The sequence below is a fragment of the Protomyctophum parallelum genome (genome assembly GCF_964188405.1).
Source record: "Protomyctophum parallelum genome assembly, chromosome: 1".
Classification (NCBI taxonomy): Eukaryota; Metazoa; Chordata; class Actinopteri; order Myctophiformes; family Myctophidae; genus Protomyctophum; species Protomyctophum parallelum.
The window spans coordinates 36,331,991-36,355,043 of record NC_139697.1 but is presented as its reverse complement, the minus strand read 5'-3'; the positions used below and the strand labels follow the sequence as shown (position 1 = coordinate 36,355,043).

The 23,053-nt window shown below is 40.8% G+C and overlaps 2 protein-coding genes across 5 annotated transcripts in view; both read right to left on the bottom strand.

Moving 5' to 3' along the window:
- The window catches only part of kmt2ba (lysine (K)-specific methyltransferase 2Ba), a 39,404-nt gene extending 28,802 nt beyond the window's left edge, over positions 1-10,602 (bottom strand). For all 3 annotated transcript variants that reach the window (XM_083775513.1, XM_083775514.1, XM_083775515.1), the window contains exons 1-8: positions 10,246-10,602; positions 5,003-6,401; positions 4,451-4,611; positions 3,355-3,441; positions 3,073-3,235; positions 2,366-2,612; positions 1,332-1,369; positions 689-928 (exon numbers count right to left, since the gene is read on the bottom strand). In XM_083775513.1, the coding sequence (XP_083631639.1) occupies positions 689-928; positions 1,332-1,369; positions 2,366-2,612; positions 3,073-3,235; positions 3,355-3,441; positions 4,451-4,611; positions 5,003-6,401; positions 10,246-10,551 (2,641 nt within the window). In that variant the 5' untranslated portion in view covers positions 10,552-10,602. The remainder of the gene's footprint in view (positions 1-688; positions 929-1,331; positions 1,370-2,365; positions 2,613-3,072; positions 3,236-3,354; positions 3,442-4,450; positions 4,612-5,002; positions 6,402-10,245) is intronic.
- A 1,057-nt stretch (positions 10,603-11,659) lies between these two features.
- On the bottom strand, positions 11,660-16,913 carry LOC310864967 (uncharacterized protein). 2 transcript variants are annotated; one of them, XM_083773860.1, is made up of 6 exons: positions 16,870-16,913; positions 15,579-16,010; positions 14,813-15,019; positions 14,342-14,457; positions 13,474-13,617; positions 11,660-13,097 (listed from the first exon to the last, which is right to left on the bottom strand). In XM_083773860.1, exons 2-6 carry the CDS (start codon positions 15,973-15,975, stop codon positions 12,429-12,431), a joined length of 1,533 nt encoding a protein of 510 aa, XP_083629986.1. In that variant the 5' UTR covers positions 15,976-16,010; positions 16,870-16,913; the 3' UTR covers positions 11,660-12,428. The 2 variants fall into 2 exon arrangements, with proteins under 2 accessions (XP_083629986.1, XP_083629987.1); XM_083773861.1 differs by lacking the exon at positions 14,813-15,019.
- Positions 16,914-23,053: the final 6,140 nt, after the last annotated feature.

Sequence of the window (23,053 nt, the reverse complement as noted above, 5' to 3'; positions counted from 1 at the left end):
TATGAAAAAGGTTGAAAACCACAGATTTATGGTATATTTAGAAAGGATAAAAAATTTCGATTAATCGCGATTAACTATGGACAATCATGCCTAATCGATTGACAGCCCTAATAAATATGTGTGTGTGTGTGTGTGTAAGGGCCAAATGAGTACAAATATCAAATGAATTTAAGTAACCATGGGGTGGCGCTGTTGGCTTTATAAGCGTCAGGTTCACTGCCATCTGTAGTATAGGGAGGATTGACCAGGAAAGGGGTTTTTGACTGCAGGTGTACATGCTGTTCAAACACTGGGGCGCCAAATGTTTGTACTTTGTCTGAAATATTAATTGTCTGTTTCTAACTCATGGTTTGTTTATGAAACACAGATGCTGTACACGGTGAAGTAATACACCTGTCTAAAGCATGAAGATCTAACTGTATCGCATTATTGGAGCACTGACATACAGCGAACGGTACGATATCAGAAAGTTCCAACCACAGGATCAACCCCCTCAGTAGCTCTGTATAAGACAGATATCTCCAAAAGCTCACAATGCAGTTGTGTGACATGTGACACAGCTTGTAGATCCGCTATTCGCAGAATGTCTATTATTACCAGATGTTTATCTATTTTCAACCAAATTTAAGTCAATTTTCATTTACATGACAAGAATAGGGATGCTAGTGGGCCCATGTGGTTAAAGTACCTTGGCTGCTTGCAGCAGCAGCAGGCTTTTCAGGGTCATCTTCAGCACTTTCCGTCTCAGATTCTGACTTTAGCAGGTTGCTATAGCAGCGTGGTGTGATGTTCCGCCTGGAGCGGCCGAGGGTGATGGAGGTGGACAAGCCCTCCCCTGCCTCTCCTCCTTCCTCATCGGTTGACGTGGTACGCGAATGCTGCCGCCGCCGCCACAGACTCCTCTTCTTCATGATCACCTTTCTCCTTTCTGAGACGAGAAACCCAATTGATTAGAAGAAGTTATAACTTTTGGGTTATACCAGGGTTATAGTATTTGGATATGATGTAAAGTTGGTTTGCTTTCATTTTATCAGTGAGAAAGACTGTCCAATTAGAATAGAATAGAATAATTTTTTCTAAGTTTGAATGAGCAGAACCTTTTTTTTGTAAGACGGAGATTCTTTAGCAAAAGTTTATCTAGTTTGGGTGGGATATCTGAAACACATTTAAAGCAGAGAATTACAAGTACAATCTCAGGATTTCAAAATTGCCACGGTATTGCAATTTTTATATCGTTCTAAACCAAATTGATATTTTTTGCAGTGTAAAAGCAAAAACATGAATCTTATTCACCAGTTAATCACGGACGCATACGTTTCAGCAGCACTCACCTGTTCCCTTCTGCAACATCTGCAAGCACTTTTTATATCTGGTGGTAGAAGACATGAATGATTTTAAAATGTATACAATCTCCATGGGGAATTGTATATATATCTAATGTATTCATGTATACCGTAATTTCCGGACTATAAGCCGCACCTGAATATAAGCCGCACCAGCCAAATTTAGGGAAAATCCCATATACAAGCCGCACCGGACTATAAGCCGCACCGGACTATAAGCCGCAGCTACGTTAGCTCAGAGCCTGAGATGGCTCTGCGTTAGCTGTAAAAATCCATAGATTAGCCGCACCGTTGTATAAGCCGCAGGGTTCAAATCATGGGTAAAAAGCCGCGGCTTATAGTCCGGAAATTACGGTAAATAGTAGAGATGCATCAATTGATTTTTTTTTACCAATATTCAATTGATTTGATATTAAAAATGTATTTTGTTGAAAATAAATAAAAGGCATTACTGATTTCATCATTGCATGTGGAATAATGATCATGAAAACAGAAATATCGCTTTTATATGTTAAAAACTCAGTCACTTAGTGACTAGTGTATTTCATATAGGCTAAGGCGAATGAGATGCTAATGCAAAGGATTTGCTCAGCTTTCTGAATAAAATGAAAGAAAACAATGCACTTAAAAAGACCACATTGTGATAACCTACTGTGGCTAGAGGATAAAAGTTAAAGGGGTAGATGTTTTTTTTAAATATTATATATATATATATATATATATATATATATATGTATATATATATATATATATATACACACACACAGTTTAAATGTCACATATTGCAAAAGGCAGTAGTGTTACTGAGAAATGTCCACTAGTATGAATGAATGAACCATTGTAAAGCGCTTTGAGCACTTGGAAAAGCGCTATAAAAATGCAATTCATTAAGCTTGTTAGCATTTCGTTAACAATACTACTGGAAACGAATGGGGTCTGCTAGCTGCCAATAGATACAGAACCATCCCTTTAAATCTTCTCCTGGCAGATTAGTACTAGTGAAGTCTTATGGAACAACATACATGCAACACTGTCGCTTGGTGTTGGGCCCTCCGAACTTGGGCTTATCCAGACAGTTGCCGCACGTTCCACAGTCGTGGTCGACAAGGCATTGTTGGCAGCGCCCACACCGCCTTTTTTTTTTCCTTGGTCCTGCATGTTCCATCTTTTTCTTCCTCCATCTCTGTACGGGATCTTGAGGGACCACCCACGGGGTCGTGTCCTGGTCTGAGGCGTCACCATCATCATCATCATCATCATCTTCAACATCTGTAGGTCATATGATAGAGAGCAAGAGAGAGGTGAAGAAAGGAATGGTAGTAGCAGGGGAGAGAGCAAGAGAAGTAAATATGAGAGGCAGAGAGGAGAAAAGGAGAGGGAGAAATAAGATGACAGAGAGTAAGTCAAACAGACAGGACAGAAGAGGGAAGGATGAAAAGGAAAGAGTAAAAGCAAGTGAGCATAAAAAGGGGTAAGGAGGCGGAAGAGAAAGGAATGGAAAGAGTGAGAGAATCTGGAGAGATCAAGAAGGCACCTCAAAGAAAACCACAAATCTAGTCTTTATTTAACTATAGTTAAAATTATCAGAGTTAAATTAACACTCTAGATTTGACTGAATTAAAAAAAGAAAAAGAAAAAAAAAAGTTACTTTCCAAACTGTGGAAGGGGATCAAACCTGGAAACATCTAGTTATAAGACAGAAAATGTGTAAAATTAGAGTGTAGGCTACCTTCTGCGTCTGGTGAAGGGTTGATGCCCTCTCTCTCATGGAGCGGCAGAGCACTGAGCCTGGGAATGTCGTCAGGCACCATGGCTCGAGGCTGGCCTAAAGCCACTGCAGCCGCCCGACATACGTGCTTAATACGTGGACCACACAGCGATTGCTCCTGCTCCTGCACACACACACACACACACACACACACACACACACACACACGATTAGTATGTAGTCAACAGATACTACACAGCTGCATGAAAACACACTGCATGGAAACATAGTCAAATGCATTACCTGAGGACAGTATTCTTTGCTTGATTGCCGAACTCTCCTTCTCCGCCTCCTTCCAACTGCCTGCAATCCCAATTCTCTGGACCCCAGCTTATGGAATAAAATCGTTAAAAGGTTTAAAATGGAATGACATTACAAATGTCATTATGTTTGTATGGTAAAGCCATGTGTGGGGGAGGGGGGCAACTTGATGCCCACTACACACAATGTAAGAGATCGTAAATTGTGAAAGAAGACTCAATTTGAACTTGAACAAAATAATTTGTTTTGTGCTCTTATCAGGTGTGTCTATAACCCAAATGCCAATGATTAGCCATGCATGACTCAGAGCTGCAACAAATATCTGTTTCCACAGCAATGATTTTTGCAACGTAAACTGCTGTGTTTCCACAGCAACAACTTTTTTTTGTGACTTGATGTAAAGAGACACGCATGCACAGTACACACACACATACAGCCAGCTAGTGTGACACTGACACACACACAGACGGACGGACAACTTGGATGGAAACTAGTGTTTTCTCATGCCTTTGAATGGCCTTATGTATGCACACTATTTTTTTCCCTTCCCTACTTCCTTCACAGGTGTTACTGATGATACTAATGAAAAGACTGTTCCATTCTGGTAAAACAGTGTCAGGGTGCTGCCATTGTGCATGGCTCACTGGAAACACTCTGCTACACCAGTGGGTCTCAAAGTGTGTTCCAATTGGCCCCACACGGGTCTGTAACTCAGAGTGTACACTCAAGAGTTATGGAGGTCCTTGAAATTAAAAACATAAACCACTGTACACTAAATGGATCAGAGCCTTAAATAGTATAATCGGTAACACCTGTGAAGGAAGTAGAGAAGGGGTCCGGAAGTAGGAAGGAAGAGTTATTCTGTGTGCATAGAAGGCGCCCATTGAATGTGCCGGCGTGCAACGGGACACATCAGACCGATGCGACAAACGCTAAAATCATTGGTGTGGTTCGGCCTTAAGAGTTAATTTCATTTAAAGTGTAGACATATGGGTCCATTTTAAGACTCAGTTAAATTACACTACAGATTTCGAAGTGTACTTATTAAACATCACTCAACCATTCTCTGGCATCCCACCTGTGATGACTTGTGTTGTTTCTGTTGATCTATCTTGATAAGCTGGACCTTGGCTCTCTTCAGCAGGTGGAGCATCCTCTTGTTGGCTCCAGTGAGGCCAACTCTCTGACTGGGGACACTCACCTCCACCCCGACTCTACCACCCTCCCCCACATCTGGCCCTGGTGATGCAAATCCAGCAAACCTCTTTAAGGGCCATCAGCATTTTCACAGTAAAAAAGCCATGTATGTATGTATGCATGTATGTATAGAAAAGTGATTTCTAATAATAATGTTGGTATAACTAAGACATTCACAGACAATTATTCATTTTAACATGCATGATTTTCAACTCTCATTAATTTCTTTACCATGAGCTGACTGGTCTAACTATCCTTTGATGTGATAGGCGAGTTACAAATTAGCTGAAAAGGTGATAGTGCCAAACACAAAACACCCAAGTAAGACGGAATAAATGATACATATACTAGTAAGCATATACTGTACATATTAAACCCATATTGGGTAAAGTTCAAAGTCAAAACTGTGACATAAGGATGAAAAGGTATTCACCTTTATTTTCCACACCGGCTCCTCCCTCCTCCACAATGTCACTTGACACCAACCCAGCAACAGGGCTCCTCACCAGTACTGCTAGCTTCCTCACAACGCCAGGTGAGTCCATCTCCTCCATGGTCAGTTTGGACCTTCGTCTCTTCCTCCTGACTGGATGGGTCAAACTCGGACTGACGTCTTGGTAATAGTCACCCTTCACTCCATCAGGCTGGTCTTTTTTCTTTTCTGCCAGTTTAGATGTCAGGCTCTTGAGTTTCTTATAGACCTCCAGGTGGCTTGAGCTTGGACCGAGCTTTGATGTTGTCTTTGAATGCAACGAACTGCCAACGTTGCTTGACTCCTGACCTATGCTCTGGGTGCCATCTTTACCTTCGTTCTTCAACCACATCGATACGTTTCCCTTTGGAAACTTAAAGGCTATCATTTCCTTATCCAGGTACCTCTTGGGGGTCTTGATGATGCGGGAAGACCTGCCGCTCGTCACAGGTGTGGAGGAACTCTGTGGTCTGATCTCTGACCCTGCGACAAGGCTCTGATCTGGCAACTGCTGCACCCCTCCTTCCTGCACATGCACACCTGGAATGAACTCTGGCACATAGGCGTAAAAGACGCGCTTGGTCTTGGTGCGGCGCTGCTTTTGTGGCATTTGGGACATTTGGGGAATCATTTTTGGAGACTTCCTCCTGATCCCAAATACTACTTTCCGTCTTTTCTTGATGGCTTCCTGGCCACTTCGGGGACCAGCCTCAGCTCCAACACTTAGGAAGGTGCCCTTGTCTCTGGACACCTTTCTGAACTGCTGCTTGTTCATAGATCCTGGAGACAGAGTGACTACCTGAGAGACACCTCTGGGGTCTTCATGTTGACCCCTCCTGCTTCTCCTTGACCTGTTCAGTTGGACTTGGTTGGCATCCAAATCTCCTGACACCTCACCTGGAGCTTTGACACCAGTCTTTCCTCTACCTTTGACAACTGTGGTCAGTGTGCACACCAGCTTACCCTGTTTGGAGCCACTAGCTGAGGTAGAGCTTGTAGCCACTTGGTCTTTTGTCTTGACAGAGAACTTGGATTTTGTACTTGGAGCTCCCGAGTCCTGTTGCCTTGTGTGTTTGACCTGATGGCCGGGCTTCTTAATGGCTATCCGAGGCAATGATGCATCTTCTTCTGGACTCTCTTGGACATCATGGTCCTGCTTGGGGACCCTCCGGACAATTTTGCCAACAATTGGTAATTTAGAGCTGCTTCTCTGGATTATTTTCCCAATCAAAGGTTTAGTTCCTTGCGAGAGGTCTGGAGCTGGGGGAGGCTTTGTTTGCTTGGATGATGATAACTGATGAGCACTGCCTAAATTCCTTTGAGGACGAAGTGTTGTGGTCCCGAATCCGGTGAAATCATCCTACGGAAAGTGCAGATAAATGTCAGAAAGTCTATGCTGCTATAGTGTATATAATATTTAGAATTACATTACTACTTATGTACGATTGCACAGAACAGCCATCACACACACACACACGTCATGTTGTAGTCAAGTCAATTATTTGTAGCAGGGGTGGGCAACTTTGACGATGGAAGGGCCACTATAGTTCCACTCTCACTCCAGAGGGCCCACATTGCTGTCGTAGCAAAAAATAGCAGATCTACAAGCTCAAAAGGGTTTTGAGCTTGTAGATCCGCTATTTTTGCTATAGGCCTATTCAAATTGAAATCTTGAATTCTTTTTTTTGCTATTTTTGAATTGGAATCCTAAAAATTACATTTTATGTAATTTCAAATGCCTTTGATTATACTTGTGTTGAGCATTGAGCTACTAATTTAGACTGAAGTAATTCAATGGATTTGCATGTTGTGGAATTGTTAACAGCTGAAACTAATATTATATCAGTATTCCGATATTAACCTGAGGGCCACATTAAGTGAAGGTGGGGGCTGCATGTGGGCTGCATGTTGCCCATGTATGATTTGTAGTTATCTGGCAGGAAACCACAAGACGGAATCAGTACTATGAATGGCGGAATTCTTATTCCACCTTGTGGTTTCCTGCCAGATGACTACAAAACAAGACTACAACATGACATAAATTACCATCCGCTCCAGACAGGTTCACACGGCGATTTTGGAACACAGACCAGGCTTTCTTCCGAGGTGGAAAGCCTGGTGACGTGAGGTTACACACACACACACACACAGAGAAACAGCGCATCGCGGTTTAGCCAATGAGAAAGCCAACTGGACTAGCACAGCGACGTCAGCCAATGAGAAAACCAGCTGGACTAGACTACTAGAGGACTAGCTTGCACATCGATGATAGACTCAGCTTGCTATTGCATAGCAGCTGGTAAAAAGGTAACTGGAAATCAGTTGTTCTCAAAGTAGGGTCCACAGACAAAGTACTTAACATAGCATCACAATAATTGTAACCTAACCACTTAATCCATTTATATGTTGGGTGTTGGCTATTCAAAAATTGCAGATCTACAACCTTATAGGCCATATTGTGAGGTCCCTTTTTGTTTAGTTTTGTTTTGAGAAAGATTTTGTGTTGCCAAAATCAATATAACACATTTTACAAGCAAATACAGCAGCACAAGATTTTTGTTATTCACTTAAAATAGGGTACATTTTGCATCCCAAAACGCAGTTTATAGTTAAGGGACGCAATAAACAATACTGTACTGTTTTTTATTCTAGTTTATTTTGCTAGCTTTAGTTATAATAATAATTTCTTCTTCTGTTTTCTACATGAATATAACCACATTATAATCATATAAAATTAAATGGGAGTTCACTGCTGCAATTTGTAAAAATGGCAAAATATGACTCCTAACGTCTTTGAAGTGGGACTAATGCTAATGGGACAATATGTCCCTGGGACTCATCTAAAAGACCATTCCTGAATCCCGGGACTTACATTGAAAACCTATTTACATCACTTATATCACTGTATATATATACATTTCTGGCTTGTGACAAAACACTACAGGAATCCAGGATATTATGCTGAGAACTTTTAACCCAAAGTCCAGAAGGGTATGGTCTGACAGTAGTGCCCCAGACGTGGGAACAAAATTATATGAAAATATATATGAATTCAAGACTTCCTGTAAACCACACCAAATCTGTGCTTTGAAGGCGACTGGTTTTAGACATATTGTGCCATCATCCCTTACAATTAATGTTTTGAAGTGCCCATCGTAATGTCAAATTGTAGCAGACTTCAACAGTCCACACTAGCCCTGGGCAAATTGCCAAAATCGGTTTCATATAACATAATATTTTCAGAATATCTTTAGAATGATCATATTTTGGAGCCCTTGAAGATATTGACAGACGATCAGTGATAGTGATGTGATTAGGATGACTATGTAGGTAGACATTCAGTGTTCAATTCATTCAGCTAGCCTAGAACAATCCAATACATTCAGAAATTCATATCACTTTACAATATGCTAATAAACAAAGCCTGTTTAACCTACATAATACTGCTAATAAGATACAGGCAGACAGACTAAAATAGCTCATGCATTAAGCCCTTGCAAACATTACAAATAATAGTAAAAACCTCAGCAGAATATCTCAATTGATTCTCACTAATCTCATCACAACATAATAGGCTTTGGGTCTGCTGTCTGCCCTGTACAGCTGTGAAAATGCATGGGGACCTCTCATCTCTTACTACAGTGTTGCATCAGTAGAATACGGAGAAAAATAATAAGCTTAGATTTGGATTTAAACCTACTCAATCAAGAGAATCAGATTCAGTCCTGCTGATGAACTGTGAATCCACATAGGAATTAAGACCAAACTCTCACATATATATTTTTAATGTTACACATTCAGCCAACACTCATTTAATATTCAGTAAAATCACGAACAACAAACTCACTGCCAAACTATCTCTGTGAATCTCTATTCAAGCACCAGCTATAGCTAGCCAAGACAACTATTTAAGCAGCTAGCTAGCCAAGCCCTAGACATTGCAAATTACTCCCACATCCCAACAGTCCAAAGGCTGATATATTCTAAGCAGATTTCACATCCAAAAGAGACTGCTTCAAAGTGTGGCAAACTCTCACAAAACCATCTAGCAGCGCTCCAAATCAGGTAAATGTATGCTCTTACATCTACCAACCTCCATAGGTTAAATATCAACCTCTGACAATAAAACAGTCCATGCTGAAGGATTCAAATGTCACGTCACACATAGACCTCTTGTTAACATCATCATGGGGGGCACCCAATTAAATATCAATCCCCAATGTGGCCGTTAAGACCCACTGTGGTTTCAGTTGAAGTACATACTTATGTTATGTATTCAAGCTCATATAAAGTATTGAGGCCCACAATGCATCTACAATACAGGAACATACACAAGAAGCACTTGAATGCAAACATAATCCATATGCACACAACTGTAAACATAGTTACAACCATACACAGAGCTATTGAAACTAAAGACTAGATGAAATATTTCCATTACAGTAAATTGCTGGCAGCAAAACATGTTGGCTATGTTGCGAGCAAACTAAAGACCGAATTATTTTACTTCGTTCAACGTATGGTTCACTTCAATTTATACTTGCCCACTGCTGTAATGTTTTGAAAACGTTTGTTTATGTCGATGTTGGGAAGCCATATCAGCACATCGAGCGTCAGCTGACAGGTGCAACGTAGATGGTACGTTAAACGTCTATTGACAGACATGGTGGCAGCGCGTTTACCACGATGACATTAAAGGGAACTCCATAATGCAGTGTTGTGACTTGTGAGAACACGTCATTGCAGAGCATTTCAAACGTTTTGCACACAACAACACAACAAACGTGTATCCAAGACAGCCAACGTTAACTACCGCCAAATCTTCCGCCCCAAGGCCAAGTCATGCAAACAAAACTCCTCCAGAAACGGTGACAAAACTTTCTCTGGTAATTGTCAAGACTCAAGAGACAGAACTGGTAATTGTAAACTAGCAGCAGTAACGTTGCATGTATGCGTGTCATTAATAACTTGTGTTGGGAGGAATTAATTTACATCGGGCAAACCCTGATGGTGGCTAGTGTGGTTGCACATAATACGTATGTAAGTATTTACCCCACATCGTGCAGGGTGGGTAAACAAACCAAGTTTACCTATCCCTGCAAAATGACGAAAAACATGTTGAAATGTCTTTTGTGCATGGTATGGGTGACTGAAAGAAAATAGTGCCATATTTGTTTGCTGACAAAGCAACGTTGCTTCCCCACCTCTTCGCTCCCGCTTGAGTCGAATCCCAGCTCTCTCTGGCGCCTATGCTTATCAGCCACGCCGAGGAGGCGCTCCAGGTTTGGGTCTTCGCTCAGCGCGAGGCTGTGGTCTATGGGCCTCGGCCTTCCACTTTCTGCCTCTCCTTCTGTGGGCAACCTTCCGCGTCGCGAACGTTTCTCTGTCCGCAGCCGACAGCGAGATATCCCTGGCCATAGTGGCCGTCCAGGGAAACGAGCCTTATAATGTGGGTCGCGTTTACCCTCGACATTTGCGGGAGGTGATAATCCGCCTCCCAATGCCGCCATTATTCACTCTGCAACAACAACGATGGTGCGTTGGTCGTTCCAGCCTGCCTGCTGCTGTTGCGCTATGAGGCAAGATGGAAAGCTCTTAAGGCGCGAGATAGAAGGAAGTACTGTTGCATCATGGGAACTGAAGTTTTTGGCACATCTATAATACATTTTATTCTCTCTCGATGCATATTTCAGCTGACAAAACGCCTGCGGTCTCCGATTGTATTTCACCTGACCTGCTGGATGGGATAAGGATTCATCTCATCAAGTCATGTATTTGTATTAATAAAAATAAAAAAACCTTCGAGAGCAACATTTTAATCATAACTGTTACTCAGTCAACACATTTAATGTTCTTAATGTTAGGGGGGAAAAACAAACCCCATTTTGACAAATTTATGATGAATTGCAACCCTTTTCGTATTTTGGAAGGAAATAAATAATTAAGATTCTAAGATTATACAAATTAAATTCTGCAGTGTAGAATTTAATCCACTCTTATCATCAGTGACGTAGAGTCTGTGGGGGCCGGGGGGCAGGCAACGGTGGCCGAACGGTTTGCGGAACGGTTCTTGATATCGGAAGGTCGCTAGTTCGTATCCCCGGACCGGCACATTAAAATTACCACCACTGAAGTGCCCTTGGACAAGGCATTGAACCTCTACCATGAAATGTTCTATGAGCAGGGCCTGGCTGTAAACAAGTTCTTGAGCTTATTCCAGTTACCCTGGGTAAACATAGTACCTTTCCTTTCCCATGAGGAATTGGACCAGGGATCTCGGCCCCCATGAGGAATTGGACCTGAATATATATATATTCGCCTCGGTTCGTCCCGTTTGTACCGCACCAGGTCGCGCCACACCCGTTCGGGCAATTCTCGTCTTGCATCGACTTTGTATGTAATCGCGCGGCTCTAACCATCCAAGTCTGGCTTGGATGAAACGTTATGTGCCTAATCCTAAATTTTTCATCTGTAGCTCTGTTCTGATGCATTTACTTTTTGGAAACAATGCTGCAAAAAGGGTTTTCGCCACTGCTTTTGGACAGCTCAACCCCCGTTCTACCAATATTCCTGTAACCGCTTCTCGGAGTAAAAGCGTAGAGTGAGGTTACATATTTTGCATAAAGTAAGTGTTAGTGTTATGACCACCTATACTGTACGGTACACTTTAATTTAAACCACCATCTTGCTAATTTATTAAACAAAACTAAATAGTACAGTTTAATGCAAAACACTTGAGCAGGGCACATTAGCCACCATTTCACCTTTACCTCTGCAAATAACATAAAAAGGCAATTGTTCAAAGGAGCTTAGACGTAATATGGAAAGCATACATAAATACACCAATATTGTTTTGTAACTTTCTCGACCAAAATATGATCCAGTCATATGAGCTGCAAAATTCAAAACCACTCACTGAAGTCCCTCTGTGTTAAATCGCACCTACTGTATGCCAAGATATTACAGTGACTTGACTGACATTTCTTTAAGAAGTATTTTATCTTAGAAAAAAAGAAAGTGACGATCCGGGCACTCAAAGTTAAAAAGAGGAATAGCCTTTATTTAATTAAAAGGCAACAGCCAACATGTTTCGACCATTTCACCAGTTATGTTCGAAGAATGTTGGCTGTTGCTTTTTAATGAAATGAAGGCTATTCCACTTTTTAACTTTAAGTGTCCATATCGTCTCATTTTGTCTATGCCTTGATTCTGTTTGATCCGTGTGAGGACCTTTTTACTCTTTTTACAACTTTTTATATCTCCGGTGAGCACCTGGTTATTCCTATTTTTTCTCCAGTCTTTTATCTTCATTGGTCTTCTGGTGAGCATGTACTGTAGTTTGTTTGCTCTGATGGACAAAAAGGTGAGGCAGAGGTCACAGTGTCACTCAAAGCTGTGAGCCTTCGCCATCATGTGTACTTTGATCCATGCCCAGGTTAGCCTTGCGAGGGTGAGGGGAAGGCCCATGTCTCTCCTTCCTATGGTCCCGGAGGGCTGCAACAGATGGGAACACGTCATCACAATTATCCTCGGGACATGGGATCTCGAGCTCTTCTTGCTTCTGCTGCTCCTCAGAAGTTAGTTCACATAGCATTGCTCTATTTTCTTCCTCTTCTTCCCCCGGCCCAGCTCCTTCTTTAGCTTCCTTGATTTTCACTTTATCGTCTGCTTTCTTAGGTGGGCGGCCGCGTTTTCTGGGCGGAGGATTGTCACCAGCCACACCAACCTTAGGGGGCCGTCCACGTTTTCTGTGTGGGGGGTGATAGGTCTCATCGTCAGCCCATGTCCATGACTTTTGAGTTGGACGGCCAGGTTTTCTGCGAGGGACACAACAAGTCTCGTCGTGAGCGAAGTTCTCCTGATGCTGCACAAGTGCTTTCTCCGTCAGGAACCCGATGTTGCATTTGCAGCAACGGTAGGCCTTGCCTTCTTCCACTTTTTGTAGGTGCATTGTGGTGCGGTGTCTGCGTCGCCCAGTAATACTGCGGAATACCATGTTACAGTCTTGGCAGACATACTCCCGCGCTCTACATTCCAGTCGCCGGTGTGACATCACCTTTAAATGACACAGAAAGACAAACATATATGACACAAGGAACCAGAGAGGGTGGTTGTCTATTTTTGGGAGACCATTTTCCATGACATTATATGTCAAAGAAAGTCTTTCATCTTTTATTTCAGAATAATACAGGTGTGTGTGCTTTAACAAAATGCATTTCATGACTGTGATACAAAATATTTCTTATATTTTGTGCCTTTTAAATGTGAAATGTAAATAATTGGATTCGTACAAAAATGTTCCTACATCTTTTAACTAAACATAATACTATATACATTTTTAGATCAACTCTGAAATTATTTTTTCTTCAGTCTATCTATTCATGCGATTAATCAAATCTAATTGGCTTTGTGTGTCAGTGTTGTGCTCTCACCTCAGAGAAGGTGTGGAAGGTTGACTGGCAGTAGGAACAGCGAAATGGTTTATCTTCTGTACGGTGAGAGGCTGAGTGCTCAGACAGCTTCTCAGATGTTGAAAACCTCCTGTCACACGCATAGCATGTGAACACTGTGTCAGTCTGTAGAATGGAAAAGAAAAAAGGAAAACAGTAACTTTAAATAAGGAAACTGAACTCTTTCTTCTTATTAAATAAATCTTTTGCAGAAATCACTAAACTTGTGAAAAGACAGCACTCTCAGACTATTGTTCAGTGTCAATTTTATATGGTTGATGGTTGTAACTTGGCCAAGAAGTTTCTACTTTTTTAAGTTTTTTACTTTATTTAATGGTAGAATATCTTACATATCTTATATCTTGGACTTATTACTGTGTTTGTCAGTGTGCAAAACAATTACTAATGTGTTTCTAAATTGTATTTAAATTGTATTCACATAGTGATATTGTGTGATTGAAATATTTAACTTGCCCAAATAGACAGGCCAAACTTTCTGATGGGTGTTCCTGATCCTATGTGCTGAGTGCATGCCATTAACCTCTAGTTTTTGAGGGGCGTTAGCCCCTTCTATATACAGCTTTTGTCCCCTCACGTCTCATATTTGCCATTGACAATGAAAGGAGAAATTAGGTCATATGTGCCTCAAATATGACGTATATTTGTGGCAACACAAACATTAAATGCCATTGACAATGATGGGATAATTTACATCATATGTAGACAAGCAAATCAGCTAACCAATCACATAAATTCAGTTGTTCAAGAGATGATGTATGATGATGTATAATGACTTGAGCGCCCCTTTCACTTCACACGGGTGTGATTCTTTTCCTCATATTTTCAGCACCTTTTGAAGATACAGCTTGTACTCTTCTTTGTGGCTCTTTTTCATGTGTCTCTCCCTCGACTTGGCGTTACTGAAGGTGATGAAACACTGAAAGCACTGCAGACTATCATGTGTATCTGTGAACAAAATAATACACATGCATATACTGTAGCTGATGGCAAGTTTGGCAACTAATAAACATTTTCACACTAGACACATAAACATTCTGAATAGATCCACGTTTATTTCCTTTTGCAGTGTTTGTGACATCAGTAGCTGACAGGAAATAAATGTGGACCAAAGTTGTTCCCTAACAATACAATACCACTGACAAGGTCAAGGAAAACAAAATGGGGCCAGGTTGCTGGACTAATGTATCTGCATGTCACAATATTTAACTCGCCCCCTGTATTGTTTCAAGCCATTTCTGTTCAAAAGCAGTAATTTTTCGGAAAGAAAAAGGTATGTGGATGCTGCTAGGTGAGTGCTTACAGGTCTGCTGAGGAGACACAGGCTCAGATATAACGTTATATTCTGGCGTCACCGGGTCCGTCGTAACATTATATTCTCGTGCCACAGGCTCCTGTTGTAGAAGCAGCTCGTACTCTTCCTTGTGGTTCTTTTTCATGTGTCTCTCCCTCGTCTTGGGGTCACTGAAGGTGATGAAACACTGGACGCACTGCAGGCTATCATGTGGATCTGTGAACAAAATAATGGACACTCATTCATATAGCTTATTAGAACTAATTTTCACACTAGACTTATAAATGGGTCCACGTTTATTTCCTGTTGCAATGTTTGTGATATCAGTAGTAGCTAATAGGAAATACCAGTAACCAAAGTTGTTCCCTATACAAGCCCTTGCAATACAATTCCACTGACAAGGTCAAGAAAAAGGGAGCATGTTGCTGGACTAATGTATCTGCAGTTCACATAATTTAACATGGCCCCTTTCAAGCTAATTCTGTTAAAAAAAATTGCACCTGTACAAACTGAGCAGTGGAAAGTTATACTTTTAATGTTATAGTTACTGTGCGTTATAGTTACATACAATAGTGACTGTGTGTGTGTGGTGCCTTGGAGCCAAGCACAGTTGTTGACTTAAGCAGCTACAGGGTCAAAAGGTCCTCAGACAGGGGTCAAAGATTCTATACTCAGGCGGACATACAGACGGATAGACAGACACACATTGCTGTGCATTGGAGACTCAAAAACAAAGAAGAAATTTACAAATGCTGCTAGGTGTGTGAGTGCTTACATGTCTGCTGAGCAGGAGTCACAGGCTCTGACTTAACGCTATATTCTGGCATCACCGGGTCCGTCAAAACATTATATTCTGGCATCACCGGGTCCGTCAAAACATTATATTCTGGTGTCACCGGGTCCGTCAAAACATTATATTCTGGTGTCACCGGGTCCGTCAAAACATTGTATTCTGGTGTCACCGGGTCCGTCAAAACATTGTATTCTGGTGTCACCGGGTCCGGTATGATGTCATATCCTGGCATCAGAGGCTCCAATTTAACATTATATTCTGCCATCACAGGCTCCGACTTGACGTTAAATAGCGTTACTGGCGTAGTCTCTGGTGAGGTGGACAATTTTTGGTGGACATCACTCCCAACAACAACTTGCTCTACCTCCAGCAATTCCATGCTGGTCGTATGAGGGATGGCTCAACAGAGAAGAGCTGTAATTTAAGAAAACAATGCAGGCTATGAGCAAATATGGTTTTCTACTATTACGGTAATGTCCAGAAATGACTTGCAGAAGAAAAGGCTGTGTATCTGGCTAGGCTGACACTGTAGTGTACAGCTTCACACAATCCACTGTTGCTAATCTGTACACATAATACAGTATATCCACATCCACTATATGCCCATATTACTGGTGATTATACATTATACATGATATGCCTATATTTTAAATATATGTTTACGATACTTAATGCCTATATTTTAAATCTACTATTATTACTTGATACGTAAGCCTATGCTATCTTTTTATCTATTTGGTTCATACATTATGCTATTGCCCTCAATCATGCAAGCCAGGATAAACTTTAAAATGTCTGTTGTTTCATGCCTACTGCAGACAGTGCTGCTATGATGATAACCACAGGTCTATCTAAGTAACGTTGTCCGGTGTACGCTAATTAGGATATGATAGCTTTTTGGCTAGTAAAATACTAGACTATTATTACATAATCATATGTGCATTTATTATTTTACATGACAACAACAAATTACAAGTATGTAAATGTATAAGGTTCAATTAATCAATAAGGTTATGTACTGTTACAATTTAATTACATAATGGCTATAACAGTTCTTGGCTCCATAGAATGGAGGAAAAAAAACACTCCACAAAGAAGTGGATCTGGCCCATGAGCTGCCGTGATAAAAAAAATAAAAAAGTAAACAGCAAAGCACACATAATCCTGCATGGTGCTCATTTTCAGGTTGCAGTGTAATAAATCACCACGCATTTTGATCTAAAAATCACATTAAATAGTGTATCAATTTCAAAACACATGATCAGTTGCTTACCATTTGAGGCATGAAGCCGCTGTCGACGTTTCACCCAAGTCACGTGACCCAGGAAAGATTGGGTGCATTGGTTTATGTTACAGTTAAGAGCACCGGCTGGGTGGGTGCTGTCAATTTTAAATGGGAAGTCCAAAACTACGTTCCAAAACAACCCATGGCTGGCATGGCAGAGACCCGCCGCCCGCCCTGAATCATAGAATTATTATATATCAATCGCCCCTGTACCAGCAAGCCTGGCCCAGCCGCCCAGGCCTGGCCCTAGTCCAAAACAAAGCGCGCGACATCGTCGGAGAGGCGTCCTTAAACGAGTGCACCCGGGCACCCTACCCCGGTGCACCCAGCCCATTAACGAGTAGGCCTATAGTAACGACTATGTGTTAATGTCAAATCCGTGAATGATGTCAATGATCCACACATCCCTTTTCATTAAGCCTTAATGAAAAAATGATTAAGGGACCAAGCAGTCCAGAAGGGCCTGGGACTAGTGTGTTAAAGTGTAGGGTTCTAATTTATTAATACGACATAACAGGTCATCATGGAACTCCTGAAAGGCTGCTGTGCTCATGGTCTTTTTTATTTTACCTGATGTCAAATGGCTTTGCTTGACGTTACATCATGGGCACTTGGACTGTGTTGTTAATACTAGGCACATTAACACTGTATGCTTTTAATTAACTAATTAATCTCATTATTTTGATGTTTGTTTGTCTTGTTTTCTGTACCTAAGAAAAACTTCCATCATTCTATTCCTACTGTAATAGCAGATTCGGAAATAGTTGTCTGGCTACGCGAGACTACGTGAAGTCAATCTGAGAATCCCATCGGCAAATAAAGGAAAAACAGCGCCCCCTGTTTTGAAGTTAACAGTAACACGTACGCACACACGCACTGTGTCATTTGTAACTTACTTACATAAAAACAACCGCTAACGGAAGGTAATTTATTTATCGGGAGACTTTTTTTCGGTAATGGACGTGGACCTGATATATCAACCGCATCAATCCAGGTGATAGGTCTGTTGAACGTTAGCCTGGTTAACGGCTGATTCGGTCTGGTTTATTAACCAGGCTAGTTGAACGTTGCCTCAATAGCCAATAGCACCCAGCTTGGAAATCGCGGAGGCAACAGTCTGGTACCGCGAGACTACTGGTGACGCGAAGAACGTTGCATGCCATATTAGGAGCGGGCACAACCGCTTGGCGGCTTCCCTGATTGGCCAACCCAACCTGCCGGCCTCTAGGATTGGCCAAGCCGTGTGCCGCTGTACAGTTAAAAGTAGCAGCGCGCGGTTTAAACCTTCAGTGTTCATCGCAATACTCGACCAGCTCTCACGGAATTGGTTTCGCTCATCATCGAAGCTTCAACCAGAAAAAACGTCGACAACGCATAGTGGAAGTAACGTTGTAGCTACAACCCAGCCTTCCCTTGTCGAATCTGTTGATCCGGCCTGAATTATTTCGGTTCAGTTATCCTGTAACTGTTACAGAAAGTTTGAGCTAGCAGCCGTTATCATGGGTCACGGTGGAAGCAAACCCCGTTTCAGCCGTTTGACTCCTCATGACCATCACACGACCATCGACCATCGACCACACGTCTCCCCACCGTTGATACCGTTTGTTCAGGTAAGCGTCGACTAGAACTAGGTTTTTAACGATAAATTGACATGCATTCGTTTGAAATGCATCGTTGTTTGTTTGTATATTCACTAAAGTACGAGTTTACAGTACTCTATACTGACATGTTCATCGTTGTCAGTTAAAGATAAGACACTTTGGTTAACTTGTCGTCGTGTACCGGAGGAGGAGATAATGTAGCCTACGTTACATGTCATTTATAGCACAGCACTTGAATATTAATACGGTTCTTTTCAAACGGACATGCATTTGGCACATTTGATACAAAATGTTTTTTTCATAATATAAGGTCGTTTGAAATGCATCGTGTTGTTTGTTTGTATATTCACTAAAGTAGCCTATGAGTTTACAGTACTCTACTGACATGTTCATCGTTGTCAGTTAAAGATAAGACACTTTGGTTAACTTGTCGTCGTGTACCGGAGGAGAGATAATGTAGCAGCCTACGTAACCGTTACATGTTACATTTCATTTATAGCACAGCACTTGAATATTAATACGGTACTTTTCAAACGGACATGCATTTGGCACATTTGATACAAAATGTTTTTTCATAATGTAAGGGTGTAGTAAGTATAGTTGCATCATTGCATGCCATGCCGATGTAACTCCAGTCTCCAACCAAAACATTAATGAGATCTCCACATGTTAACCGTTATTAGCCTGGTTAATAAACCAGACCGAATCTGCCGTTGGCAAAAATAAATTGCCTGCCGGCGCGGTCCGTGCGATATTAGTCTGGTTTATTAACCAGGCTAAACCGTTAAAACATGATTCAAATCCAAATATTCTCCCTAACAGTACGAAATACGATTATTTACAATGCATGGTGAAAATAGGCCACACCATGCAGTGCAGATGCTGGACTATCACCCCTTTAGCCTATTTGTTTTTCAGTTGAATCTGCATGTCTCAATTAAATCTGCATAATCATGCCTGCCATGACCCATGACAGATACCTCAAATCAAATAGAAATTAAAATAATTTGCAGACACATTCAAATAAAATTATAACATGAATTTGGTACATATACAAGATAGGCCAAATGTTATTAAAGAACATTTAAAAAAAAAGCTACAGTAACTACTAAAAGTAGGCCTACAGCATTACATGATATTAATCAGTAAGCATGTATTTGCATGTATTATTTTGAAAAGGAAATGTGGTCTTATCAGGTTAATAATTCTTAATCTGTTTATTTTCCAGGTGGATTTCCAGGACAATGTGCTACTACCTCCAGCCCAACACAACCTACAATGGCATGCAATGGGCGTTGGTTCTTCAGCAGCTACCATTAGTACTACTAGTACTTTTAAGGCAGTCTGCACAGTGCCTGTCATGGACCCACCACAACATTTTGCAGATGTAAGTGTTGACTTATTTAGTTTTGACTAAGAATGGACATTGGCATGTTAACCCATTCTGACCTGAGATCAGATTCATACGAGGTTTCCACTGGACACACACTGGTCTGATGAAACCCATTCTGACCTGAGATCAGATTCATACGAGGTTTCCACTGGACACACACTGGTCTGATGAAACCCATTCTGACCTGAGATCAGATTCATACGAGGTTTCCACTGGGGACACACTGGTCTGATTAAACCCATTCTGACCTGAGATCAGATTAAAAAAACGTCAGTCGTTCTTCGATTTTTCAAAAATAGCAGACCTACAAGCTCATATCGCGCCACTCGGTGGCGCGATATGAGCTTGTAGATCTGCTATTTTTCAATAGATAAAGCATAACATGATGCTAACACCAAAATGGGTGCCCGGTCAGAATGGGTTAAAGAAAAAAAATACACTTTGGTAAATATTTGTCTTGCAAGGATTTTATAACTCCAAATACTGATGACATCTTCAGTAGATTTTGACTACTAAATTTGTTGCAACCCAAACCTCTGCCAAAGTGTAATCTAACACTATACTATAGTTTTGATGTTTCCATTAACATCAACAATGACATAGCAAGTGCAACAGTACATGTACAGTATCACATAGTATAATCAGTAAATATAAATTCACAAGCATTTGTTACTGTCTTTTTAATTTCCTGCTCTACACTATTAAAATAAATAGGGTCTTAAATTAAGTTAATCTGAGATGAATATTTAATAATAACAATATTCTGTTTAATTTCCAGGTCGATTTCCAGGTGAAGTCCTACAACCCCAACACAGAATATACACGTCACCTCTTCAAAGATGAGTCTGATGACGGGTATGGCTCTCTGGATAGACTCAGTCCCAGAGAATCTTTACAGCCAAAGAGGATCCCCAGATTCCCCACCCCCGAAGTCTGTGACTATGTTTCTTCGATGAACTGCAAAGACACTCTGAACATACTGTACATAGCAAAAGAGCTACACACACACACACACACACACACACACCCCTAATACCACAAACGAGTCTCCAAGACGGAGAGGAGATAGACTGCTGGTTCTTGCCTCAGAGCGCAAGACACTGAGAGACGAGAAGAAAAGGCTTCTGAAAGGTAAAACCGGAAACCAGAGGTGCTACTTGTGAGCTTTTCATCGTGAACTGGACATGACATTTTCAAACTTTTAGTACAATTCACATATTGTACAGTTGTAAATAGTTTTTGTATACCACTCATTTTCAATTATTTTCAGTAATGTTTTATCAAATGTCATGTAGAAATCAGTTAATTTGTAATCATTTTTGTATGCGTGTGTGTATATATATATTGTATATAGTTAAAAAATAAGTTGTTTTCACCATCATTAAATATAAAACAAATGTTTGAGTCGTAGTTAATTTATTCACATTAATATCCCAACATAATTAATAATATTAATGTAAGATCTAAGGTACAAGTGATCACTCTGCTGTAATGTTAGTAGTGCCAGTATTAGGGTTGAATATAATTGACACGGTGACCAATGTGCCTCCATTTGGAATGCTCGAAATTAAATAGTAAATATAACGTATAATGGGTCCATAACAGAGTAAAGATGCCGTCTGAGAAACAAGGTTTGTAGTTGGGATGGGTAAATGTAGAAAATACACTTCCCTGTGCAAAGGCAGCCAGTCCACACACAAATATCCCAGTGCCAAGATAAGGAAACAGCAAACTGACTTTCAAAGCTACATGCCATTATTACACAAAACCGAGATTGTAGAATAACTGGGGACGGTAAGAGAAAGAGGGAAAGAGAGCAAGGAGATGGAGAGAATCAGTGCAGCAAAAAGGGAAAGGTGAATAAAATAAAGACAGTTTTTAATTATACCCTAATCATAATGCCTTGATGCTTGTACCCCAATGAGGTGTTGATATAGAACCATGTTTCATTAGTAAAGCAGTCTATGAACACTTGGGTACAATTCCCGGTTTAAGGGACAAAGAATGACAAGCAATTAAACAATAAGGTATCTGGCCACCAGATGTCACCCTAGTCATCACATGGTAGTGTTTGAGTTTTGGCCTACTGACCTGCACACTGCCACTTGCTGGTTCAAGAGAATAATGTATTTTAGGAGCAAGGTTTCGGTTGTGCGACCTTCCTCAGGCTACTCTCAGAATGTACTACACAATTAAACCAAATGGACCCAACAAGTTAGCATAGAAGATTATGTTAGTTTTATAGTATAGGGCCAGCAACATTGTTAATATAGCTTCTAAATTGGTTTAACCACTTTGGTTGGCCAACTTTAAACCTTTGCCATGGATATTTGAAAATCTGCCATTTTCAAGAACAATCTTGAAGGTGTTTTTATTATTTTGGTTTACATAAGTAAACTAAATAAAAACATACACATACTGTATATTATACATTATATTTGACACATTAAGGCACCCCTAAACACATACGCACAAATTTTGCAAATTGCCTGAGAGGCAGGGAAATTAATCTACAATCATCACAAATAAGAAATGCCCTTCCATGAGGTACCAGTGGAGGTTGAAGCTGTTTGCAGAACAACATGGGCAAAAAGATTCCATGTCTGCAGTCTACATTTTGTAGGTAGCAACACGCTGAACACACTTTTCCCACATGATAATGTTGGTTCTACCACCGGTTTCATTCTGGATTCCTGGTGCTTTCTAGTGAACTCACTTTTCCACTGATTTTTAAGCAGAACCACTGTAGGATATGTCATCAACGGCGGGCACTAATGATGCAAGCACCATTGCCAGTCCAGTGTTATAGCATTTTCCATGTAGTTGTGCATAGTACCTTGTACAGAAGCAAGACAATATGATGGCAGTTATTAGCTCCTTTTATTACACATGTACAGGATAAATATTCAGGCATAGTAACGTGATTAGCTAGATGTATTGACACTTGGAAATAAAGTGTAAACGCTATACAGGAACCTACAAATAAAGCTTCAATAGCTAACATTACTCAAAGATGACTTTCAATATTGTCCCATTCCAAAGATGTGGACACTAATTATCAAGTATCTCAAAGAATCCTTAAGAGGGATGTGATTTTCTTACTATTTGTTTTGACAACACTCAGTTATTTCTATTGAAGATGTCCTGTTCCCTTGCTTTTCTCTCATTATGTTCTGCA